The sequence below is a fragment of the Corythoichthys intestinalis genome, chromosome 1 (genome assembly GCF_030265065.1).
Source record: "Corythoichthys intestinalis isolate RoL2023-P3 chromosome 1, ASM3026506v1, whole genome shotgun sequence".
Lineage (NCBI taxonomy): Eukaryota > Metazoa > Chordata > Actinopteri > Syngnathiformes > Syngnathidae > Corythoichthys > Corythoichthys intestinalis.
Genome location: NC_080395.1, coordinates 45,904,265 through 45,927,911, shown reverse-complemented (window position 1 = coordinate 45,927,911; position 23,647 = coordinate 45,904,265). Strand labels below are relative to the sequence as shown.

At 38.1% G+C, this 23,647-nt stretch overlaps 1 protein-coding gene across 7 annotated transcripts in view; it reads right to left on the bottom strand.

Moving 5' to 3' along the window:
- The window catches only part of tead1b (TEA domain family member 1b), an 85,028-nt gene extending 68,761 nt beyond the window's left edge, over positions 1 to 16,267 (bottom strand). For 2 of the 7 annotated variants that reach the window (XM_057856079.1, XM_057856243.1), the window contains exons 1-3: positions 15,904 to 16,263; positions 15,350 to 15,468; positions 1,917 to 2,169 (exon numbers count right to left, since the gene is read on the bottom strand). In XM_057856079.1, coding sequence (XP_057712062.1) covers positions 1,917 to 2,073 — 157 coding nt within the window. In that variant the 5' untranslated portion in view covers positions 2,074 to 2,169; positions 15,350 to 15,468; positions 15,904 to 16,263. Of the gene's footprint in view, positions 1 to 1,916; positions 2,170 to 15,349; positions 15,867 to 15,903 lie in introns of those variants that run through there. The other 5 variants (XM_057856159.1, XM_057856328.1, XM_057855854.1 and 2 more) reach the window with 4 other exon arrangements.
- Between the last annotated feature and the right edge of the window lie 7,380 nt (positions 16,268 to 23,647).

Below are 23,647 nucleotides of genomic sequence, written 5' to 3'. Positions count from 1 at the left end.
TTAATGGAAAAGGTAGTTTCTTGTTAGAATGAAGTGTTAGCGGAGTCTGTAATATACAGTAAAAGTGATTGTCAAAGCCTTCAGTTCCACACATTGGTTTATATACTGTAAATTAACACATTGGCTGCATTTGATGACAGACATCCAGTTTATCTGAACTGGGAGTGCTGACAGTGATCATTCATGAGTCGTGTTGGGCGATGTGAGAATATAAACAGTGAGGCAAATAAGTATTTAGTCAACCACTAATTGGGCAAGTTCTCCCACTTGAAAATATTAGAGAGGCCTGTAATTGTCAACATGTCAACCTCAACCATGAGAGAATGTGGGAAAAAAAAAACAGAAAATCACATTGTTTGATTTTTAAAGAATATATTTGCAAATCATGGTGGAAAATAACTATTTGGTCAATACCAAAAGTTTATCTCAATACTTATTTATGTACCCTTTGTTGGCAATAACGGGGGCTGAATGTTTTCTGTAACTCTTCACAAGTTTTTCACACACTATTGCTGGTATTTTGGCCCATTCCTCCATGCAGATCTCCTCTAGAGCAGTGATGTTTTGGGGCTGTCTTTGGGCAACACGGACTTTCAACTCCCTCCACAGATGTTCTATGGGCTTGAGATGTGGAGACTGGCTAGGCCACTCCAGGACCTTGAAATGCTTCTTACAAAGCCACTCCTTTGTTGCCCTGGCTGTGTGTTTGGGATCATTGTCATGCTGAAAGACCCAGTCACGTCTCATCTTAAAAGCCCTTGCTGATGGAAGGAGATTTTCACTCAAAATCTCTCGCTACATGGCCCCATTCATTCTTTCCTTTACACAGATCAGTCATCCTGGTCCCTTTGCAGAAAAACAGCCCCAAAGCATGATGTTTCCACCCCCATGCTTCACTGTGGGTATGGTGTTCTTCGGATGCAATTCAGTATTCTTTCTCCTCCAAACACGACAACCTGTGTTTCTACCAAATATTTTGGTTTCATCTGACTATAAGACACTCTCCCAGTCCTCTTCTGGATCATCCAAATGCTCTCTAGCGAACCGTGTGGTTCTGGGATTTTTGCTCACCGTTCTTGTTATCATTTTGACACCACGGGGTGAGATCTTGCATGGTGCCCCAGATCGAGGGAGATTATCAGTGGTCTTGTATGTCTTCCATTTTCTATTAATTGCTCCCACAGTTGATTTCTTTACACCAAGCGTTTTACCTATTGCAGATTCAGTCTTCCCAGCCTGGTGCAGGTCTACAATTTTGTCTCTGGTGTCCTTCGACAGCTCTTTGGTCTTGGCCATAGTGGAGTTTGGAGTGTGACTGACTGACTGAGGTTGTGGACAGGTGTCTTTTATACCGATGATGAGTTAAAACAGGTGCCATTAATACAGGTACCGAGTGGAGCCTCGTTAGACCTCGTTAGAAGGAGTTAGACCTCTTTGACAGCCAGAAATCTTGCTTGTTTGTAGGTGACCAAATACTTATTTTCCACTCTAATTTGGAAATAAATTATTCAAAAATCAAACCATGTGATTTTCTGTTTTTTTCCACATTCTGTCTCTCATGGTTGAGGTTTACCCATGTAGACAATTCCAGGCCTCTCTAATCTTTTCAAGTAGGAGAACTTGCACAATTGGTCGATTTTAATAATATATTGTAAAAATACACAGTATATTACTGATACTTCATATCAGTGATGCTCTACGTACACTTGATGGGCATACACTAGCAAACCATGGTGATAAGTCAGCACACAACACAAACATGTGGTGTGTAAATAAATCAAAAGGTTTGCTCATTGTCAACTGCTCATTGCTGGGGATAGACGTTCATTAAATTTGAAACATGGGAGAGCACAAGCACTACTAAGTAATGCAACCATGAAATTTTGTTTCTTGTAGCTTAACAGATTTGTACTCACCATACATCTTGCCCTCGTCCGAAAGGATGATCTTACGACGTCCACAAGGAGGGTAGATGGCCAAGGCCTCCTGGAAGCTCTGTTCGATGTCAGGACTCCACACGCCTTCTGCGTCATTGTCCACGGGCTTATCCACCGAATCGCTCATCCGCTCCATGTCTTCGGCAGGGCTCTCGCTGCCGCTCCAATTGCTGGGATCAATTTTGGCGGCTAGGTTCTCCAAGCTCAAGCCTGGACTGGACTAGGGTGAGACCTAGAAAAAGATACAGTGGTCCTTTAACCAATTCAGTGCCATTGAAGAAAACAAACTTCCAAGAGGGAGGACAGGAAAGACTAGGGTATGACAGAGCAGCGTCATTGAAACATTTTACAGTAACTCACTAGCCATCAAATTGCATTGGATATCTATCGCCAACCTTGGCAGCTAAAGAATTCATTTACAAGCTGATTTTGTTCCATGATAAATTTCCAAAATTATTGCGCCCTCCGTCACACAAACACATATTCTAGCTACCTAAAAATAAAAGCAGCTTATCGATATGCTTTTTCCACCCCTTCCAACTTGCATTCTGCAATCACCACCTGTTGTACCATTGACAGACACGCAACAATGTAGTCTTTCATAATGTGATGCAGGCAAACATTCTAGAAATTGTCACGTATTGTACACTACAATAAAGTCTGTTAAATGTTGATCAAGACAGAGAATACTGAAACCAGTGAAGTAACAATGAGTGTAAAAAATAATCTATTGATATGGCGTATGCACTTACATGAAAAGTTTAAACAGCAAGTTGACAGCACAGTTATTCTTTATATGGCATTCTATACAAAAAAATTGTTCAAAATGAAAGCTAATTTATGTGGCACAAGCTGTAAATGGGAATAGTAGCATTTTTCTTTCAGCGTGTCAGTTCATAAAGGGGGAAAGGGTCTCAACAAGTCCCAGTGAGAGGAAAGTGCTTTAACTGAATTCCGTTTTTGTGTGCAATCTGCTGACACTGCAAACCTACCTCACAACTGATTCACTGGGGTATTATGGAGGGGTTCACATTAAAACTTTTATAAGGCTGGAAGAGTTTCTAGATGTATTGCCCTTAACCAGATGCAAATCTACTGACATGTAACACATTATGTCAGGTTTTCTTTTAAAAACAACAACAGAAAAGTGTGGGGCGTTGAAAAAAGCTAGGAAGCAGGAAACAAATTCCATACATGAGCTTCTTTAACCATGGGAAGCACGCCATCATTTTGCCTGGCTTCTTTTCACTGATTGCACTTACACTGCAGAGGTCCAACATTCCGTGCTAGCCCATTCTGTCCCTTCACAGTTTCTATAGAACAGCAAGTTACAACAACAGTATAACATTTCTCACCTGAAAAATGGCTATTGATTTGGACAAGGAGGAACCAGATCTTCATTGTAATCCTTGAGACGCTCTCAATAATGGTGTGTCTCAGGCAATCAAACCAACTTACATCTACCTACACTTGCTGGTTTCTTTCACTCCTCATTCACAGGTACTTTCGGTTTCAGTGTTCAGGATTTCGAGCCAATCCTTTCAGAAATGTCAAATATTGATTTTTTTCTTTTTTTTTTTTTTGAGGGACAGAAACTAGACTATAGCATGGCATTACCGGCGGCTAAGTGTTAAATGTTAACCCATTTTGAAAGTTACAATGCAGGGTGATTTTGGATCATCATGATGTTAAGTGCAGCAATTTTTTTCAGTAGGGTACACCTCACAATGTGAGGCTTGTCAATGCCCCTCATTGTGTATATACAGTATATTGCATAGGGGCAAGTCACAATAGTTGAATCGTTACAGAATGCAGATTAAGCAGGCCTTTTGTCGACTAGTATACGAGCAATAACAAGAAAAGAAATTTGGGGTCACAGTATTGACCCTAAGAAGCTGCATGAACTATCTGACTACTCTTAGTGGATTAAAAAAAAAAAAAAAAAAAAGCATCGAACTTCCATTACAGACTGGACAGCTAACGCCATAACTTTTAAGTTGCTTTGTGGAAATGAAAGGTTTGCTTCAGTCATGCAGAATTCCAAACTATCTCCTAAGTCACATGCTAGTTAGCGAGTTTCTCTAGAACAGGGGTAGCCAACGTCGGCCAGCTTGTTTCCATGTCTCCCTCCTTCAACACACCTGACTCGAATAATCAGGATCGTTATCAGGCTCCTCCAGAGCTTACTGATGAGCTAATCATTTGAGAATCAGGTGTTTTAAAGGATGGAGACATGGAAAACAAGCTGGATAGGGGCCCTTGAGGACCACAGTTGGCTACCCCTGCTCTAGAACTTAAATATTTCGGAGAAAAAAAAATTAAGAAACAAAACTTTTTTTTTTTTTTTTTTTTTTTTAGACAATCGATTCATAGGCTCATTTAGTCTTTGTTACGGATGGGAAGCTTTTGGCGCCCTTTATTTTATGGGGGATTTGACAGAGCGCATTACATTTACAAGTAGGACTAACAAATAGGTTTAGTACATAGGTCATAGAGTTGTTTAATTAAGAATCAATGATCAGGAATTAATAAATCAATAATCAATACATGGGGGAAAAGTATATTTCTAGCTTTTCCAATGTGATAATCATTTCTCAATATTACTTGCCTGGCACGGCCAGACTGTTCTCCCTGTATTTTTTAAACACTGCGAGAATAGTCTGGGACCCAGCCCATTAACGGCATCTCGCGCACGGACAAAATCAACCGTCCAATCAGATTCGTTTATTTGCGTGACGTGTTCTTAACGAGCAACGTCACTCTTCCGCGTCGGAAGTTGTCTCCACAACAACACAGATGGCGAACAGGAGAGCCGAGAACATGTTCCAATCCACGGTAAAATCAGTTTTAAATTACCAAAAACACATCGACACAAGTCCATTACAACAGTCTGTCTCGCGCTAGCCATGTTGAATAAACTCTGGTCTCCTCGTATGTTTACTTCCACACGCAAGTCCCTCGTCGCTTTACTAACGTCACGTCCGCCCGTCGCTGATTGGTCCACTCCGCTGTCTGTTTGCTGTGACTTGCTCCGCCCTGGATATTGTATCCGCTGAATGGTGGCCAGACTCAATAGCTGGAACAGCGGTGAGTCTGGTGTATCAGGCTACAATATTACTAGATCAATTCAAGAGCATCTTAACAGGTATAAACAATTGCCACCATATGCAGTAATTGAGATTTGAAACACCAAGTGGCTAGCATCCTAAACCAGCAATGGAAAGTTCTGGTAGAATAGAGCTATTTACTACCAGAAACTACAATTACTAATGACTAGTACTACTACTTGTAGTTTCGACTACTCTACTATAGCTACAACTACTACAGTAGTTGACTAGATTCTACTCCAATAAATAAATAATGCAAAGCCTGCCTGCAACAATACAAGTTGAATCCAGCCTTAATAATGTAGTTTTTCTGCGTTCCAAACTCAGATACTTCTACTATTAACTATTTGTGAGTAGTCAATGAAGGGGTCTCCTAGTAGTGTAGAATCTGAGGCCTGATTGTGTTTTTCAGAGGAAGGTATGAATGTCACCCATAGAAACACTTGTGGCTTTCAGATAATTGCATATTTTCCTCCTTTCAGAGCGCACACCATAGAAATGGTCTCGCTTGTTAGATGTGGGGGAAAGAGATGGCCAGCATTGCAATAAGTGACAGTGGTAGCTAAGCAGAGGAGTAGCTGTGACACGACATTATGGGGAATTATACTTACAGTGAGATTACATAAACCACTCACTGAGCTGGAATCCAGCTCCTTAAATTAAGAGAACCCATTTCAGCCATCAGACAGAGCAAGGTAATGAAATAGCAGATGAGAGGTCTCAAATGTAATTTTCCATGTGGAGTTCTTTTGTGCTGTTATCTCAGAAGGTGCAATAATGATTCCATGAATGACTTTTGTGGGCTCCATAATAGCCCACAGTAGTTAAGGCCGCAATGCGTAAAACCATAATTATGGTGCGATTTAAAAACTTAACATTTTCCGGATGTTGTAAAGACATAATTACTGCAGCAATGTCAAAAATATTTCATTTCGCGCAATGTGAAAACAACTAGGACTATTCATAATCATGGATACAGCTTCTATTATAAGGCAAATAAAATAAAATAAAAAAGTAATGGGGAAAATTGTGTCACGACTTTGAAAGGGTATCTTTGAGGACCTTGAGATGCATTTACAAGGCAGAATGAATGCAAAAATAAATCCAGCCAAATACTTCTGGAATTGCCCTTCCGATTCAATTTATTTACACATCTTCCCCACGCAAGCCACAGTTAACTATGAATTTAATTTAAATCAAGGTGAGACGTTGACCCCAAGCTTTCAAATTGAAAATGTTTTTCTGAGCCATTAAAACAAACTGTACAACTGGATTCCAGAGAGCTCAATGGAAAAATATTAATTGAACATTCAGATGGCAAAAAACAATTTCGGTATTTTATGCTGGTGATCAGATCACAAGATACTGATGAAACGTGAAAGAAGGAAACAAAAATTATAATTTAGGCTCGTCGACAAAAGAATCTTACAGACTTTCTTGAGATGCCTTTCTTGGCAAAGGATTTGTGTTCATTTCATGCCTTTCTGAACCGGTAGGCTTCGATGCTGTGAATCTGTCTCATGTCATCCCACTCAAACCCGAGGCCTGGACCCCACCACACAGCAACCGTCATGCCACTGAGGGATCAATCTTTGTTTGCCAGAGAATAGGATTGATTTACAGGTTCTATCAAAGCAGCCCTCTCTCGCTCGACCCTCTTCAAAATGAGAACGGCGTAGCAACAACACGGCCATCAGACATTTCTGCAGTCCCGAAAAGCGACATCGTTAACGTCTCATCTGCCAAAACGCCAGGTTTTATTTGACTAAATTTAAAACCCGAAAAAAAGTCTTTAATTTGTAATACCAGAACACGGGAACATACAGTAAATTGCACCTTTCAAATGTAGCAGCTTGGATATTTGTCCATCAAAAAATATGCAGCGCATTCCAGACAGCAAGCATGCAGTAGCGTGGAGCGCGGTCTCAACACATAAAGCTCAGGAAATTAAAGCTGTAAATAAAGGTCTGTCAGATAAAGGATCTTGTGACAGTTATGAGCGTGGAGCCACAGGCTCATTCAGGACGCGTGCGGACAGGCATGAAAAAACAAATCACCGTGATGAGTGTGAGGGCGACCATTTGCATTTGCATTTCCTTGTCTACAAGCATCATCCGGCCCATGCACGTTTCTCTTTATTTCTCCCCCCCATTGCCAGCTAACACACTTTACGCAACATCCTTTTCAGGTGCTTAAAGAGGTACATTGGAAAAACAGAGTGGTAGCGAGAATAATTACAATTTCAGACCTAGTGTCTCAACCCTTTATCCGGCCACAATTAACTAATTGGCTGCCATTTATGGCGCTTTACGTCCAATCTATTTTGACTGGGAAGGGTGGCAGCGATTATTTTCTGTCATTCGCTGAAGTCAGAAACTACAGACATGCTTGCACCCGTTTGACACAACTTGAAAAAGTAAATCCTGATTGGGTTTGCATTAAGGATGTCCCGATCGCATATTTTTGCACCTGAGTCAGTCACCAGAGTTTGAGAATCTGCTGATACTGAGTCCCGATCCGATACTGAATAAAAGCTGTTGTTTTTTTAACAAAAGTTCCAAACATGTCACTATCCCACCGTGCCAAATTCATGAAGTGAATTATTTTTAAACAAGAATAACGTAGAAAAGTGCTTGTCTTTATTAAATGCTTAATTGAGTGAGTTCAATCAAATCCACTTATGCAAGTTTGATGATGATTGACAAATTTGTGACTAATAGTACAGCTGCCAAGCTTCTCTGGCAAGATCAAAGCTACAAACCTATCAATCATCATAAACTTTAAGTACCGAATGCAAGCTGGAGAGTTTGGCCGCACTGCTTAGCAAGAGGGAGGGTGAGAGGCTGTGGCGCTGTACGAGCATGATGAAGCAGAAAAGCAAATATATTTTTTAAACTAAGAACCTGATCCTTGTCACCAGATTCCAATCCTCTGAAAAAATTGCGCGATCGGCCCAATTTCCAATCATGTGATCGGATCGCGACATCCCTAGTTTGCGCTTCCAAAATAGGTTGAAATTAGAGGAAACAGTGTTGGCTATAGTCAAAGTAAAGAACGAGTGTTCCTCAGTACATTAACAGGCTGAAGCCTGTTCGCACATGTCAGCAATTAATTATTCAGCCATGATACAAAGAATGAAAAATGGGGATCCGAGAATAGAAACCACCTCGGATGAGATTTGAAACCTCAACCTCATATCTAAACGCAAGACTGTCAAAAAAAGACGTTGTGCAATTCAGATCGATTGCCACCGATTAACGCATTAACCAAATAACGATAGCTGCGTGGGATACAGTAAGTAAGTGGTGTCACATAATTGTATGCTCTGATCTTAGAGATCAATCAACCATCAACCGACCATTTTAACAAACAATTGACACCAATGACATAAGTTCTATTCTTTGATTCCTCTCTCCTAAAACTAACGTAATGTAAAAAGTAACGTAAAGACATTGGAATGGGATGATTAAAATGACAACTCACCATTTATACTTGAACCAAACGATCAGGCCTGATGGCATTACAGCTTTTGTGCTAAAGGGACTGCTTATTTGACAGTTTAAAAGTTTTATAAATGTGTGCTCCAAATAAGTTAAATCTGTCTCTGACTTTCCTTGACACATTCATAAGGGTTTCATTTCTTCCAAACAATTTACACCAAGTGCCTCCGAGAAAAATACTTGTTCGAAAAGAAAAGAAAAAAAAAACAGAAAAAAACAAGAAAACAGACGGCCGTGGCTTAGAGGAGGAAGGACAGCAGACGTGCTTGCGGAGAGTGGTTGCCAGGGGAAGCAACACTTCCAACATGATTTCACATTTACATGACCATTATCATACACAAAATTTAAGGTAAGTAAACGCTGACATGAAGGTATCCCACCAAATACGAAAGTTAATTCCAGTGTGTTTAGTTTAGCGTTGTTAAAACAAATACTATAACGCAAGCATGTTAACAAGACAGATAACATGGCTAGTTAGCGTGCCAAAACAGCTAACTAGTTTCTTCTCTGCCATTAGCCTACTTTTGTAGTCTTCCGACATAGTAAACATCAAATCAAAATAACATTTTCATAATCATAAATTCAATTTATTAGTTTCATTTTTTTATTAATAATTTATTAATATTCATTAATTTCATAAATGCCTGCGTTTTTTTTCTCTCTGGCGACTTTCTGTGTTGACAAAGGGTGTGTGTGTGTATGATGTGTAAATAATTATACGAGTCATACACAAGAGCTCTGTATTCCACTCTCGCTCTCCATTAATATTCAATTAATATTAGTAGTAGTAGTAGTATATGTTTTACATAAAATCAATTTGATCATATATTGTTTAAGTCCAGTTCTCTTTTTTTTTTTGTTCTTGTTCTAATGTTGAGCAACTTCAGCTGAGGCTAAGTCTATAAGTTCTATTTATTTCAATTTTATCTAAAATATTTAAGTAATTTATTTTTTTGTGATTTTATTTATTTATTTTAACATTATATTCCTATTGATGTTCCAATTTGCAACTATGTTGTGAAAAATATATATTTTTTTTTTTTTTCACATACAGCTCAATATAACACATTTCAGAGCTATAATTGCAATACCGTGAAACAACGGTATTTTTACTGAAGGTTATCATACTGCCAAAATCTCATACCGGCACATGCCTAGTCCTAGCTCAAATTCTAAACTAATTTACAATGTAATACGCGGTAATAAATATTTCTAGTTTCCCCTCTGGTTTATCAGTGCTGCCACAGTATCCAGAGAGCCTTATCTCTGCCAGTCCTGGTTACAATACAGTGTCTACTGAGCATGTGTCATGTGTAAATTTGTAACCAGCTATGGTTGGAAATGGAGACTATGTTAGGATAAATGCCAGAAATTATACACACTTTCGGTAAATGGAGTGGACTCACGCATGTTTCCTATTCATCAATGAAAGCTGAGAATCATGGCCACAACTATTGGCTGCAAAGGGAGGGGAAGTTGTTGAAGCCCAGATTTCCTTTGCGGTTAAGAACTCCAGTTGTTATAATCATGATAGAAATGACTCATACCGTTTGAAGAGTCTGATAGTATAATACTAATTATAGTTTCTCCCTTTTCATCAATGTCTCTCAAGCTCAAATAAAAATAATAACTACATAACACTTTCAGAAAATAGATTTTACGAATGAGATTCAGAGAAAGGAAGGTAGGATTAAATCAAAGTTCCATATGGTAAAGATTGCAGGACTGGAAAACTGAAGCGTGACAGACTACAACAAGCCTACCTTTCTTGAACTTGAATGACTATTTAAAAAACAAAAACTGTGTTGCATTAACTGAGAAGGTCTGACAAAACCAAAGTGCTTCCTGTAGCTAGTGGACCATTTACGGCTGCCGTTTGAAGCAGATTTTCTTAGATGACGTCAGTGGCTTTGAGCCAGCTTTTCCTTTTTGGTGGCACTTTGGGCCGGCCTCAGTAGGCTCTGCCCAAACTGCTAAGCAGCAGCGCGCACACACTCTAAAATTCCCTTTCTAGACCAGGGTTTACCTCAGGGCACAAACAGTCTGGAAGCCTGCGGGAGCGTCCTCTTTTTTTTTTTTTGTAAATAATTTGCCTTAACCGTCCAAAGCAGATATACAGTATTAGCCTTAGTTGCCCACATTTTGTATAATAAACCATTATTCACTATGTGTCCAGATCCATTATCAGTTCTGGGCACATGCCCGTGAGCAACATCAGTGAGCCTTAAAATTTATTACAGTACAATAAACATGTTATTTTTTATTAATGTCTTGTGATCTGGTGAACTCAAGAAAACGGTGATAACTTTTAACCTGACAACAGAAGAAACAAATATTGAAATTTGCACACACAGTCAAAAAAAAAAAAAATCAAAAGATTAGGTTCAAGTAGTTCAAATATATTGTGAAAGAAATATCCTTGAGGTTGAAAATAAAAAGAAAAACCTGTTTATGAATATAAACAGACCTACTAAATTCAAAGACTTATTTTTCTCTTAATGCACAACCTTAATAAAACAGATACAGTAAGAATTTTACTGTTATTATCTAACTGAATATATAACTTAAGTCACACTTTGAAAATGTAGAAGGAAAAATAGTCAAAGCTTAAATTAATCTTTATCTCGCAACCAAAAATTACATAACCTTAAACCCAAATATGTTACATTAACAGATTAACAGTAAAGAAAAGTCCAAACTTGTTATGTATTCGCGAATGAAACACACTTCATTGAGCTTAAATGTGTCAAATACATCCTATTCTTGTACAAGTGTTGTAGAGTTTGCGCAAACAGGTTGCCTGATTGCATAAACTGAAAACAAAGCATCCATTTCTTGAAGATTTATAATGTGAAATGTTTGAGGTTACGCCAAGTTCAGCTGGAAATAATAACTCCTTTGTGCTGATTTGTTGTGTGTTTAATGTTTTGTTGATCCTCTTCAGTGCTGTGAATCAGGCAGTGTTCCGAGGGTAGACGACATGAAAATGCCATCAATTAAATTTGCATTAAAACGCAGATCTTTGAGTAGTTTTCCCTCCCTCCAGTGCTTCCGCGAGACCAGTGGCAACAGTCTTTCTAATGAGTTTATTTAACTTTGACCACACGATTGACATTCAATTGGGGGGAAGTGAATTTTGAAGAGAAACACTTGGGCTGATTCAAAGTGGCCGTGTAAATGCTGACCTTGTGACCTTAAAGTGCTGTTTTACTTAACATAAGCCAAAGCTGTCAAATCTTAGAAAACATTTGTCAGAAAGTGTGTTGCAAACAAAAAGACCTCAACATTATTGTCTATGACAGTGTTTTTCAACCTTTTTTGAGTTTTTGAGTCACGGCACGTTTTTACATTGGAAAAAATCTCGCGGCACACCACAAACCAAAAATGTTCCAAAATCATTTTCTGTATAGTATATGTAATGATAAAATAATTTCTCAATGCATTGTTACTCAGTGTGAAACTTGAGCCTGTTTAGATGAACACAAACTCGATATCCTTACTCTTCAACAGCTATCAGTCTTTCTCTGTTTTTATTTATTTATTTATTTATTTATTATAGCAGTTAGGCTTGAAAAGCTCAGCATTATCAGACAGGGGGACTTGAGCAATGTCTTAAACTGCATCAGGGCCAAGCATCTCACAGACAGTGGCTTTACAGGCGAGTAGTATTAATGTCTATGTCACAGTGTGGGACTTTTTGGATTTAGCAACAAGTTCAGCAACAAGGCTTTGAGGGCTTTCTCATTTACCTTTGTAGTTTTTCTCAAAAAAGTTGCCCGTTTCTCTGTGTTTTTACAAAGGCGAACAAAATAGTCCATCGACTTGTTTTAAAGCGACGGGTGTTTTGTTTGAAGATGACTTTTAAACTCGCTTGACACCATGGTGCTGTTGGATAGCTGCTCGTGTCTCGTTCAAGGACTGCTCAGATTTCTAGCCATTAGCCACCTTGCTCTCCTCAAATATGTGTTGGAATAAAACACAGGTTGGAGAATTGACGGACGTCACATATGGATGAAATAGAGAAGACACTTTCGAGTATATCAACACATAACGAGTCTAACCAAATGATGTGCAGTAGACGTGCTAGGGTCCACATTGTCGCAGACAGCAAAGTCAGCTAGAAATCCGGCTGTTCTTGAACGCAACACGAACGATATCTCGCTGATCTGCACAGGACCGCGAACGTTCTACCTACTCCTTCCTTCCTTCTGCAACTCCGCCCAACGACGCTTAAAAAAAAAAATGTGTGTGTATATATATATATATATATATATATATATATAAATCTATATATATTAGGGCTGTCAAAATGATCGTGTTAACGGGCGGTAATTTTTTTTTTAATTAAGCACATTAAAATATTTAACGCATTTAACGCATGGGCGGAACGACCAACTCACGCATTGCCGCGAACAGACTACAATGGCGTCGTTTTTTGTACATTGAGAGCGAAAAGGCAGAGACAAGCAAGTGGAGTGGACACAGGCATTCATTGGAGCCGCGCTATATATTGGTATCAGCTTTGGCATGTTTTCCACAACAATTACAACTATTGTGGCGAGCGACATGGGAAAGAATGACAGAAGATGAGCTTTTTCTTAACACCCTGTAATGAACACAATGCAGAAAAGATTTACCATTTGCAGCCACCACTGACAGTCATGGTTTCCCAACTTCCCATCATGCATTTGGGCAGTTAAGGACAGTTAAGTTGCTACAGTATCATTTAGTGAAAGCACAACAAAAATAATATTCCTATCTCTCTCTCAAAAAAAAAAAAAGTTCACAAAAAGAAAAGCGCTCAATGTAAAAAGAACTGGCATTCCCAAACAAAATAGATATGCAAAATAATACTCAGTTTGGTCAAACTCTATTCAAACATTTCATTTAGCTCAACAAATACACTAGATGACAATATTTAGTCACAATATATCAACTATTAAAATTACTATAACTTGTAGTCACATTTATCTTTAAGAATTACAAGTCTTTCTATCCGTGGATCCCTTTCACAGAAAGAACGTTTATAATGTTAATGCCATCTAGTGGATTTATTGTTATAATAAACAAATACAGTACTTATGTACAGTATGTTGAATGTTTATGTCCGTATTGTGTCTTATCTTTCCATTCCAACAATAATTTACAGAAAAACTAACATATTTTAGAGATGGTTTGAATTGCGACTAATTCCGATTAATTCATTTTTAAGCTGTGATTAACTCGATTAAAAATTTTAATCGTTTCACAGCCCCAATATCTATATGCGACGTTGGATAATTTCTCGAGGCACACCTGACGATCTCTCACCGCACACTAGTGTGCCGCGGCACACCAGTTGGAAAAAAAAAAAACACGGGTCTATATCAACCCTTGATACGACACTCACTTACTAGAGTGGCTGCCATTGACGCCGTTAGTCGTCCAATTCGATCCAAACTCCCAGTCAAAATGGATTTTAATGGTACTGAAAGATGAACATTCACAGACTGTCCTCCAAGTTGAACCCTTCATACACAAGTTTTTATTCATTTTTTACCCAAACTTATTGGCTGCCATTAACGGCAGCTGGCTTCCCGGTCAAATGGATTGGACATCTAGTGCCATCAACGGCACTGAAAGATGAGCAATCACAGTCAGTCTTCCCTCGTTTGAATGAAGTGGACGTCCAGCGCAATCAATGGCATGCGATGAGTTAAATACTATGAAAATGAAAATGAACTTTATAGTGTTACTTTGAGCTGTTACCAGTGTGTTTTTCTATTTTGAATAATTTGCATTACATTCATTTTGTTTTTATTAACATTGTAGTAATTCATTTTTTATCATTAAAAAAATGATATGATAATAACGTCTAATTTTGAAGTTATTTGAATAACCAACTGAGAGTCAATAAGATATTAAGTGTAACAAATCAATAAATTTTTACCAAAAAGTAGTCGCTCGCGCTATAAAGTGTTAAAGATCTTAAGTGCCAACTGTAATGACTACTGTACTTGAGAAAAATAAATTGGACGTCTACCCTTGTCAATGGCTGGTAATGAGTTAAATACGATAAAATTTAAACAGAAGCAAAAACATCAAAGTGTTATTGGTGTTCGTAACCCGAGTGTATTTGTCATTAAACATTTTGTTTTAAACATTTTACATGTTTATAATTTTATTTATTCATGAAAACATAAATAAATAAATAAAAAACAATAAATTGTGATATCCACGTCAGGTCTTTAGGAGAATAAATGACCAAAAATGGTCACTTGCACTATAATAGGTTAAAAGCCATTCTTGGCTTTTCCTCACCTCCGTGTTTTCTCAAGGTTTCAAGGCTTTGGGAAATGCCTGCTCAGCTGAAAGTAAGCTCTCAAACAAGCGAGCTACCAGCTCAAACTACTTTCCCTGTGTGTCCAAGTTATTACGAATAGTGATAAAATATATATTTAAACAAACAATTCACGTCCATTTCCTGCGAGTTAGTTCCAGACATAGCGGAGTAATCTACTTTTCGAACGAGTGACACGTCAATTTAAACTAATATTCCTCCGACACTAAACCAAACACTAAACCTTTAGCCCCGGGACACATTTATGTTTAAGTATGCGTAGTGTCTTTGAAATGTGTTTTTAACAACCTCCGAGCACCACAACTGCGTCAAAATACAGCTATATTTATTATTTCTGGGCATTGTTGGTATGACGAACCAGCGTAAAGAAAAAGTAGTGAATTGCAATGGTGGACTTTTGACTTATCTTTTCGCCGTGGTTCCCTCACTAGTTTTGTAAGAAGTACGGGACAGAAAAATACTCACACGGAACTTGGACTTAAAAGGTCCAAGGTGGCGAAGCAACAAGTCTCCTCGGCGATCTTCGTCGAGGTGGTCCGAAAAGAAAGCCTCCGGTGAAATCCCCCGAGTACGGAGCGAGCCAACTAGAGAGAGGAAAAGAGCAGCGCTTACAATCGTCATCTTGTCCCAAAAGCTGTTTTTCGAGCTGAATATTTTTGGGGAGTTGAGGCTTCAATCCCCCGTGGGTGTTTACGGGCTTCTGACACGGAGCACACGGCATGTGGCGCTTTTAAAAGGGGCGTATGAACAGCCTTCTTCTCCAAAAATGTGAAAAATGTCAAAGATTTTCCGCCGCTCGAGCCACGAGAGCGAGCAAGCGTTCAAAGTGCCTGTTGCAAGAGCGAGTCGGCCATCTAACCTTCCGACACCCCCCGTTTCCACTCGCCGTGGGAGAAATAACAAACACAAACAGGCCAGCGTTTTTATAAACTAGCCTGGATTTGCGGAGGCATCAACTAAAGCCAGCAAACATAAGTCTACAGCCACTTTGAATGCCTGCGACCAGCAATGGAACTTACCTCGTACTGATATCTCACATTTAAAAAATGTCCATTTTGAGATCATGTGTTGTTACTGGGTATTTACAATAATAATGTCAAGTTATTCTGGTGTTTTTAGGTCGGCAAGGAAGGTGAATCCCTTCGCTTACTGACAGAGATGCGAAGAATGCTCGGAATGAGAAGAGGAATGAAATGAACGCAGGGAGCGAGTTTGCGTCGGGGGCGGAGCGAGAGGTGGCGTCATCCTGGAGCCCGGCAGCCTCCCTCGGCCGCGCGGGGACAGACAGATAGGCAAGGAGGAAAGGAGGGAGGGGGGCGCCTTGGCATCCCGGGAGCTGTGGCCTTCAGGGACGCGCAGAATGTTCGACTTTACAGCTTCGTCGCCCTCACATTTACTTTCGTCCAGTGGCGCCTCCAGAAATTTTTCATAGGGGTGGCCAGATGGGGCCACTTAAAATCTTGGGGTGGCCAAGACTAAAAGCCATAATTTCAGGTTTTCATTATATTATTGCAGTAAAAAGGTCAGGGGAGAACTATCAGAAAGACATTAGGACACGACTACTGATATACTTTGGTGTATTGTGTAGTATTTGATGTTACTAATGATTTGATGTGCATAGTCCGTAACTCTCCAGTCAACATTTTGAGTTCCAATTCTGTTTTATTGTGTTATGTATATATTAGGCATAAGGTGTACATTTAACTAGGGCTGTCAAACGATTAAAAATTTTAATCGAGTTAATCACGGCTTAAAAATGAATTAATTGTAATTAATTGCAATTCAAACCATCTCTAATATATGCCATATTTTTCTGTAAATTATTGTTGAAATGGAACGATAAGACAAGACGGATATATACATTCTGTACATAAGTACTGTATTTGTTTATTATAACAATAAATCCACAAGATGGCATTAACATTATTAACATTCTTTCTGTGAAAGGGCTCCACGGATAGAAATACTTGTAATTCTTAAAGGAAAAATGTGAGTTTGTATATTGTGACTAAATATTGCCATCTAGTGTATTTGTTGAGCTTTCAGTAAATGTTACTGTAGCGACTTAGCTGTTCTGCCCAAATGCATGATGGGAAGTGGTGCAACCATGACTGTGTGTGGTGGCTGCAAATGCTATATTTTCTCTGCATTGGGTACACTACAGGGTGTTAAGAAAAAGATCAACTCCTGTCATTCTTCCCCACATCGCTTCCCACAATATTTGAGGGTCTGCGCAGCATCTTAGCTGTCCCTAGGATTGCGCTCTTCTGAACGGAGACATCGGACGTTGTTCCTGGTATCTGTTGGAGCCATGCACCCAGCTTGGGGGTTACTGCCCCTTGTGTCCCGATCACTAGTGTCACCACTGACTGTGAGAAGAATGGTTACTAATGGATAGCTCAGTGGTATCAGAATGAGCGGATCAATCAATGATAGTGGACTACTGGAATAAGACACAGCTGGACAAAAGTATTGGCACTCTTTGAAAAATCATGTGATGCTTCTCTAATTTGTGTAAACAGCACCTGTTACTTAGCTTTGGCACATAACGTGTGGTGGCAATAACTAAATCACATGTGCAGCCAGTTAAAATGGATTAAAATTGACTCAACCTGTGTCCATGTGTGCACCACAATGTGCATGGAGAAAAGAAAGAAGACCAAAGAGGACTGAGGACTTGAGAAGCAAAATTGTGAGGACGCACGGGCAATCTCAAGGCTACAAGTCCATCTCCAAACACCTGAATGTTCCTGTGTCTACCATACGCATTGCCATCAATAAGATAATATAAATAATAATAAACCCATGGCACTGTGGCTAACCTGATGTCGACGGAAAAGAAAATATTGATGAGAGATTTCTATGAAAGATTGTGCGGATGGTGGATAAAGAACCTTGACTAACATCCAAGCAAGTTCAAGCTGTCCTGCAGTCCGAGGGTACAACAGTGTCAACCCGTACTATCTGTTGGCGTTTGAATGAAAAGGGTCTCTATGGTAGGATACCCAGTAAGACCCCACTTCTGACCCAGAGACATAAAAAAAAGCCAGGCTGGAGTTTGCCAAAACTTACCCGAGAAAGCCAAAAACATTTTGGAAGAATGAGTCAGATGAGACAAAAGTAGAGCTTTTTGGGAAAAGGCACCAACATAGAGTTTACAGGAAAAAAATGAGGCCTTCAAAGAAAACACGGTCCAAACAGTCAAACATGCTGGAGGCTCCTTGATGTTTTGAGGTTGCTTTGCTGCCTCTGGCACTGGACTGCTTGACCGTGTGCATGGCATTATGAAGTCTGAAGACTACCAACAAATTTTGAGCATTAATGTAGGGTCCAGTGTGAGAAAGCTGGGTCTCCCTCAGAGGTCATGGGTCTTCTAGCAGGACAATCACCCAAAATACACTAGAAAATGTTTTGAGAGAAAGCACTGGAGACTTCTATAGTGGACAGCAATGAGTCCAGACCTGAGTCCCATAGAACACTTGTGGAGAGATATGAAAATGGCAGTTTGGAGAATGCACCCTTCAAATCTCAGAGACCTGGAGCAGTTGGCCAAAGAAGAATGGCCTAAAATTCCAGCAGAGCATTGTAAGAAACTCACTGAGGGATAACGAAAGCGGTTGTTCGCAGTTATTTTGTCTAAAGGTATTATGTATTAGGCTGAAGGTGCCAATACTTTGGTCTGACCCATTTTTGGAGTTTTGTGTAAAATGATAATGATTTAATTTGTTTTTTCATTCTCTTTTGTGTTTTTTTATTGCAAGCAAAATAAATGAATATATTAAGAATTGCTGGTTTGCTAATTGCTAATACTTTTGGCCAGCAGTGTATATACAGTGGTACCTCGACATACGATCGCTTCGACACATGATATTTTCGACATCCGACGTAAAATTTGACTCACCATTTGTTTCTACATCCGACAAAATGCTCGAAATACGACGATTTATGACATTTCCGCAGTTTCTTTGTTTTCCCGCAAGACAGGGGTGCATGACGGATTTTCTTGTGAGAGAAATCAACTTCGGTTCCAAGAATGTTAGTGCAGGTGGTGAAAAAACGAAAAACGGGAGGCTTACTATTTAAATTAAGATGGAAATGATAGTAAAATTTGAGCATGGTGTGCACGTCCGTGAATTGGCTCGACAATACGGCCATAGAATGTCTACGATCTTGGCAGTCCTCCTCCGACCTCCATTCGCCAGCCTTTATAAGTTAAAGTGACAATTATTATGATTGGAACATCGTCAAAAAAATCGCCAGCTTCGTCAGGTTTTTAATCATTTATTTCAGAACTTGTGCAACACAACAGGCCTACTGTTCACCGTAGCTGAACATGAAAAGTGAAAGTATTAAGTGACAAGTCCTCTCTCACTATGTCAAGTCAGCCACACGATGCCCCCTAGGAGATGTAACTTTCATTTACTATGAGAAACTAAGCCTTTCTGTTTTTCCTGTTGTATTGAACCCGCAGCAAACCCCCGTACCAAGGTACGTATTGAACCGTGACCTGTGTATCGTCACACCCATGGATATATTTTTCAATATGCAGGAGAGGCTCAATATCCTGCCTTTACTGTCTTTGCTCTAGTTGTTTTGATTTAAAAAAAAAAAAAAAAAAAAAAAAAAACATTACACAAGGCTCATGGATACGTAATTCAAGAAAAGTTTAGGGCAAGTGATTATTTTTGGTAATAATAAAATATATATGTATTATTATTATATTGTAGCCTTTACATGGCAATGCTAAGTTGGTGATGCACACTCAGCAGGAAAACAGCACATTATTTTCAATTAATTGTAATCACCTAGACAGCACAAACTGTAACAAAAAAAAAAAAAAAAAAAAAAGTTGCCCGAGAATTTAATATGACGCTCGCCACGCTAAATGCTAATGCTAACGGGAACGTTAGTGCTATCCTAACGCTCTGAGCCAGCTATCATCATCGAGTTTGCAACTACGTCACCACCCCCCAGATTCCAGACAGCAACTCGCCTTTCTTTCAACCAAATTGTAGGAACGAGCCTCTTCACATACTCAGTAACGGTAATGGCTTTGCAAAGATGGGAAAAATGATTTATTAGATTACTCACTACCGGGGGGAAAAAAACGCTGTTAGAAACGCCATTATACTCGAACGCTGGCTCGGTACTGATCGCGAGCAAGGACACAGGAAAAACACGTAGTGGATTTTCAGTGATTTGGGTGTTCTCTATATGAACAAGTGGATTGGATTGGACGACAAACTGATGGAGCTTTCGACCTTACTCTATGAAGTGAGGGAAAACGTTGAGATTTATGATTATATTTAAATTAATAATGATAGGTTATATGATTATTGATTTAAACTAATATTCTGGCAACTTAATAGAAAATATGTCAGCGTTTTTTGTAACTTTTTTTTTTTTAATTTAGGGGGGCTTGATAATATTTTAGGGGGCCTGATTTGTTACATTATTGCAGTTAATATTCTCATTATTACTATTGTATTATTATTCCGATTTTTATCCATAATTTATTTGTTTTGCACCTGTGTAATTGGTATTTGTAATGATACTACCAGTATTTATTAAGGATTTAGTGTAGGTTTTCTGGCTGTGAAACAAATTAATGCAATTATAATGTACTCTTATGGGAAAATCTTGACATACGACCATTTCGACTTACAAACAAGGTCCTGGAACGAATAAATTTGTATGTAGTGGTACCACTGTGTATATATACAGTGTATATATACAGTGTATACATACATGGCGGAAAACACTCAGGTGACTTGAAGTTCCGCTCTGAGACCCCCAGTTTGGCCAGATTTCAAAATTGTCCGATATGCATGTGTGATACATAGTTGGAAAGCGTAAAATCTCAATTTTCTGGGGGAAGAAAAATTTTGAACAGGAGGGCATTTTTAAAAAATTGTTTTTTTAAATGGCAAACCCTAACTGGAGGTGAGAGCACGCAAGAGCAGAATTAAAGACACCATGATTTTAACGAGATATTATCGCGTACTTACCTCTTTTCGATCCAAAAATTCCATGTAGCATGTATCCCCAAGTGTCAAGACACAGCTGTGAATGGCAACAGCCGGATATTTGGCGGATTTTATGGGTGAAACATGGTAATATAACAAGGGCCGCGATGCATAGCAGACATCAAGGAGTAGTCGAGATTTTCATATATTTATTCTTTCAAACGTTTTTTTCAATTTTCTTTGTTTGGATCGATTATCATCTAACATACTGGAGAAAATCTAATATAATGAAAAAAATACAACTAAGATATAGTTATGAGGTAGATATCCTTGACTTTTTTACAAACACCATTTTTTTCATTGTGACATAATTTGTTCAAAAGTTTAAAATATATGAGTGAAAAAAAATTTTAAGTAATTTTTTTCTAACAAATTATTAGACATCAATTAATGTTTCTAAGCTGAAAATGACATTTTTAATAATGTAATTAATTACCTTTGTTTTATGGCTGGGTTGAAACAAAAGCGGTTGCGCACGTCTGTAAACGGGGGTTTCCAGGGTAATACGGACAAATTAAAAATAGTTTGGGGGCTCAATACACCATGAATCTGCTATGGCAGCACATAGATGTATTGTTCGATCAAACACAACAGTTCTATTGGCTTAAAAAACAGCAGTTTATTTTAAAGAGGAGTGCAAGAGCAGAAACTGCTTTTTCAGTCTTTTCTGTGTTTTTCGCCATATTTATATATATTTCTCTCAACTTTGTCTCAGAGCTGAGACAATCAAAGTGAATGATCGCTGCCAGCTGTACCAGTCAAAATTGATTGGACGTCTAGTGTCGTCCATGGCATCTTAAAAGTTAACAGTGAATATTTCTCCATTTAATCTTTTAATTGGTTGTGATATTTTTTTTACTCAAATTTCAGTCCTCCCAATTCAAATGAATTGGACGGCTGTCATGGTGAGTGGTAGAGAATGAGTTAAATATATTGAAAATTTAACTGAATAAATTAAAAAATAAAAATAAAAAAGTTACTGGGAGGCATAACCAGAGTATTTGTGTAGATAAACATTATTTTAATTTATCACTTTGCATATTAATAAAAATCTATATTCATTAAAAATGATGAATTAATAATTACTGATAAAAATAATTGATAAATAATGCAAAAATATATACATAATGTAGTTACAATTGTGACCTGGCATCCACATTTAACATCATGTTTCAGATCATAGAAGCCACACTTGTATAATACTGTATTAAAATAAAAATATAAAGGTTATTTATTGTTGCCTACATGACCCAAAATTGGAAGTCAGCAGTCTTTATGTGGTTAAGTTTGTTTTTGTTTAGTTATAAAAAATATAGATGGTGCAAAAAAACTCAGGTGACTTGAAGTTCCACTCTGAGACCCCCAATTTGGCCAAACTCAAAATTGTCCTATATGCATGTGTGCTACACCATTGGAAAGCGTAAAATCTCAATCTACTGGGGGAAGAAAAATTTTGAACCGGAGGGCATTTAAAAAAAAAAAAAAAAAATTAAACAGCAAAACCCTATCGGGAGGTGAGAACACACGAGAGCAGAATTACAGACGCCATAACTTTAACGGGATATTATCGCTACTTACCTCTTTTCGATCCAAAAACTCCATGTAGCATGTATCACCGAGTGTCAAGACACAGCTGTGAATTGCCACAGCTGAATTTTTGGGGGATTTTATGGGTGAAACACGGTAATATATATGGGTCGCAATGCAGAAATCACAGACATCAAGGAGTGGTCGAGATTTTCTTTTTCGTATATTTACCCTTTTAAATGTTTTTTTTTTTTTTCAATTTTACTTTGTTTTGATCCATTATAGGGCTGCAACTATCGATTATTTTAGTAGTCGATAAATCAAATAACTAATTAGTTCAAATAATCGAGTAATCGGATAAACATAAAAAATTCAAATACCTGAGCTGAGCCTCAAACGGTATAAAAATAAATAAATAAGGATCTATGTACCACAAAGAACAATTGGCTAACTTACACAGCAAAAGTCAGCCAGCTTAAATTCTATAAAATACTTTTTTTTTTTTTTTTTTAACAATGCTCTTAACAAATGGTTCAGACACATATTCCCACAAAATTTGACTAAATATTCCTTTAAACTAAATTACGAATGCATTATAATAAACATTAGCTCAAACAAAAACCTAGCTTATGTTGGTCTTAACACGGTGCAGCTGGATTTGGCCATGTAAAATGAGGCAGACTAGAGGGCAGTGTATCCACCCAAGTCGATAAAACAAACCATTACAACGCCACTTTAATTAAACGAATACCCGAAGCACCAAAATTTATTTCTAATCTTTTTTTCTAATCGAATACTCGAGTTAATCGATTAATCGTTGCAGCACTAATCCATTATTTATCATCTAACATAATGGAGAAAAGTAACAAAAAACAGTAACAAAAAACAGCGACAGTAACAAAAAAAATACAATAAAGCACTAGTTATGAGATAGATATCTGTGACTTTATTACAGACACCATTTTTTTTATTGTGACGTAATTTGTTTAAAAGTTTAAACTATGCAAATTAATAATTTTTTAAAGTCGTTTTTTTTTTTAAACAACATATTAGACATCAATTAATGATACTAAGCTAAAAATGACAGACATTTTGAATAATAAATATTAATTAATTACCTTTGTTTTATGGCTGGGTTGAAACAAAAGCGGTTGCGCGACGTCTGTAAACGGGGGTTTCCAGGTTAAAACGGACAAATTAAAAATAGTTC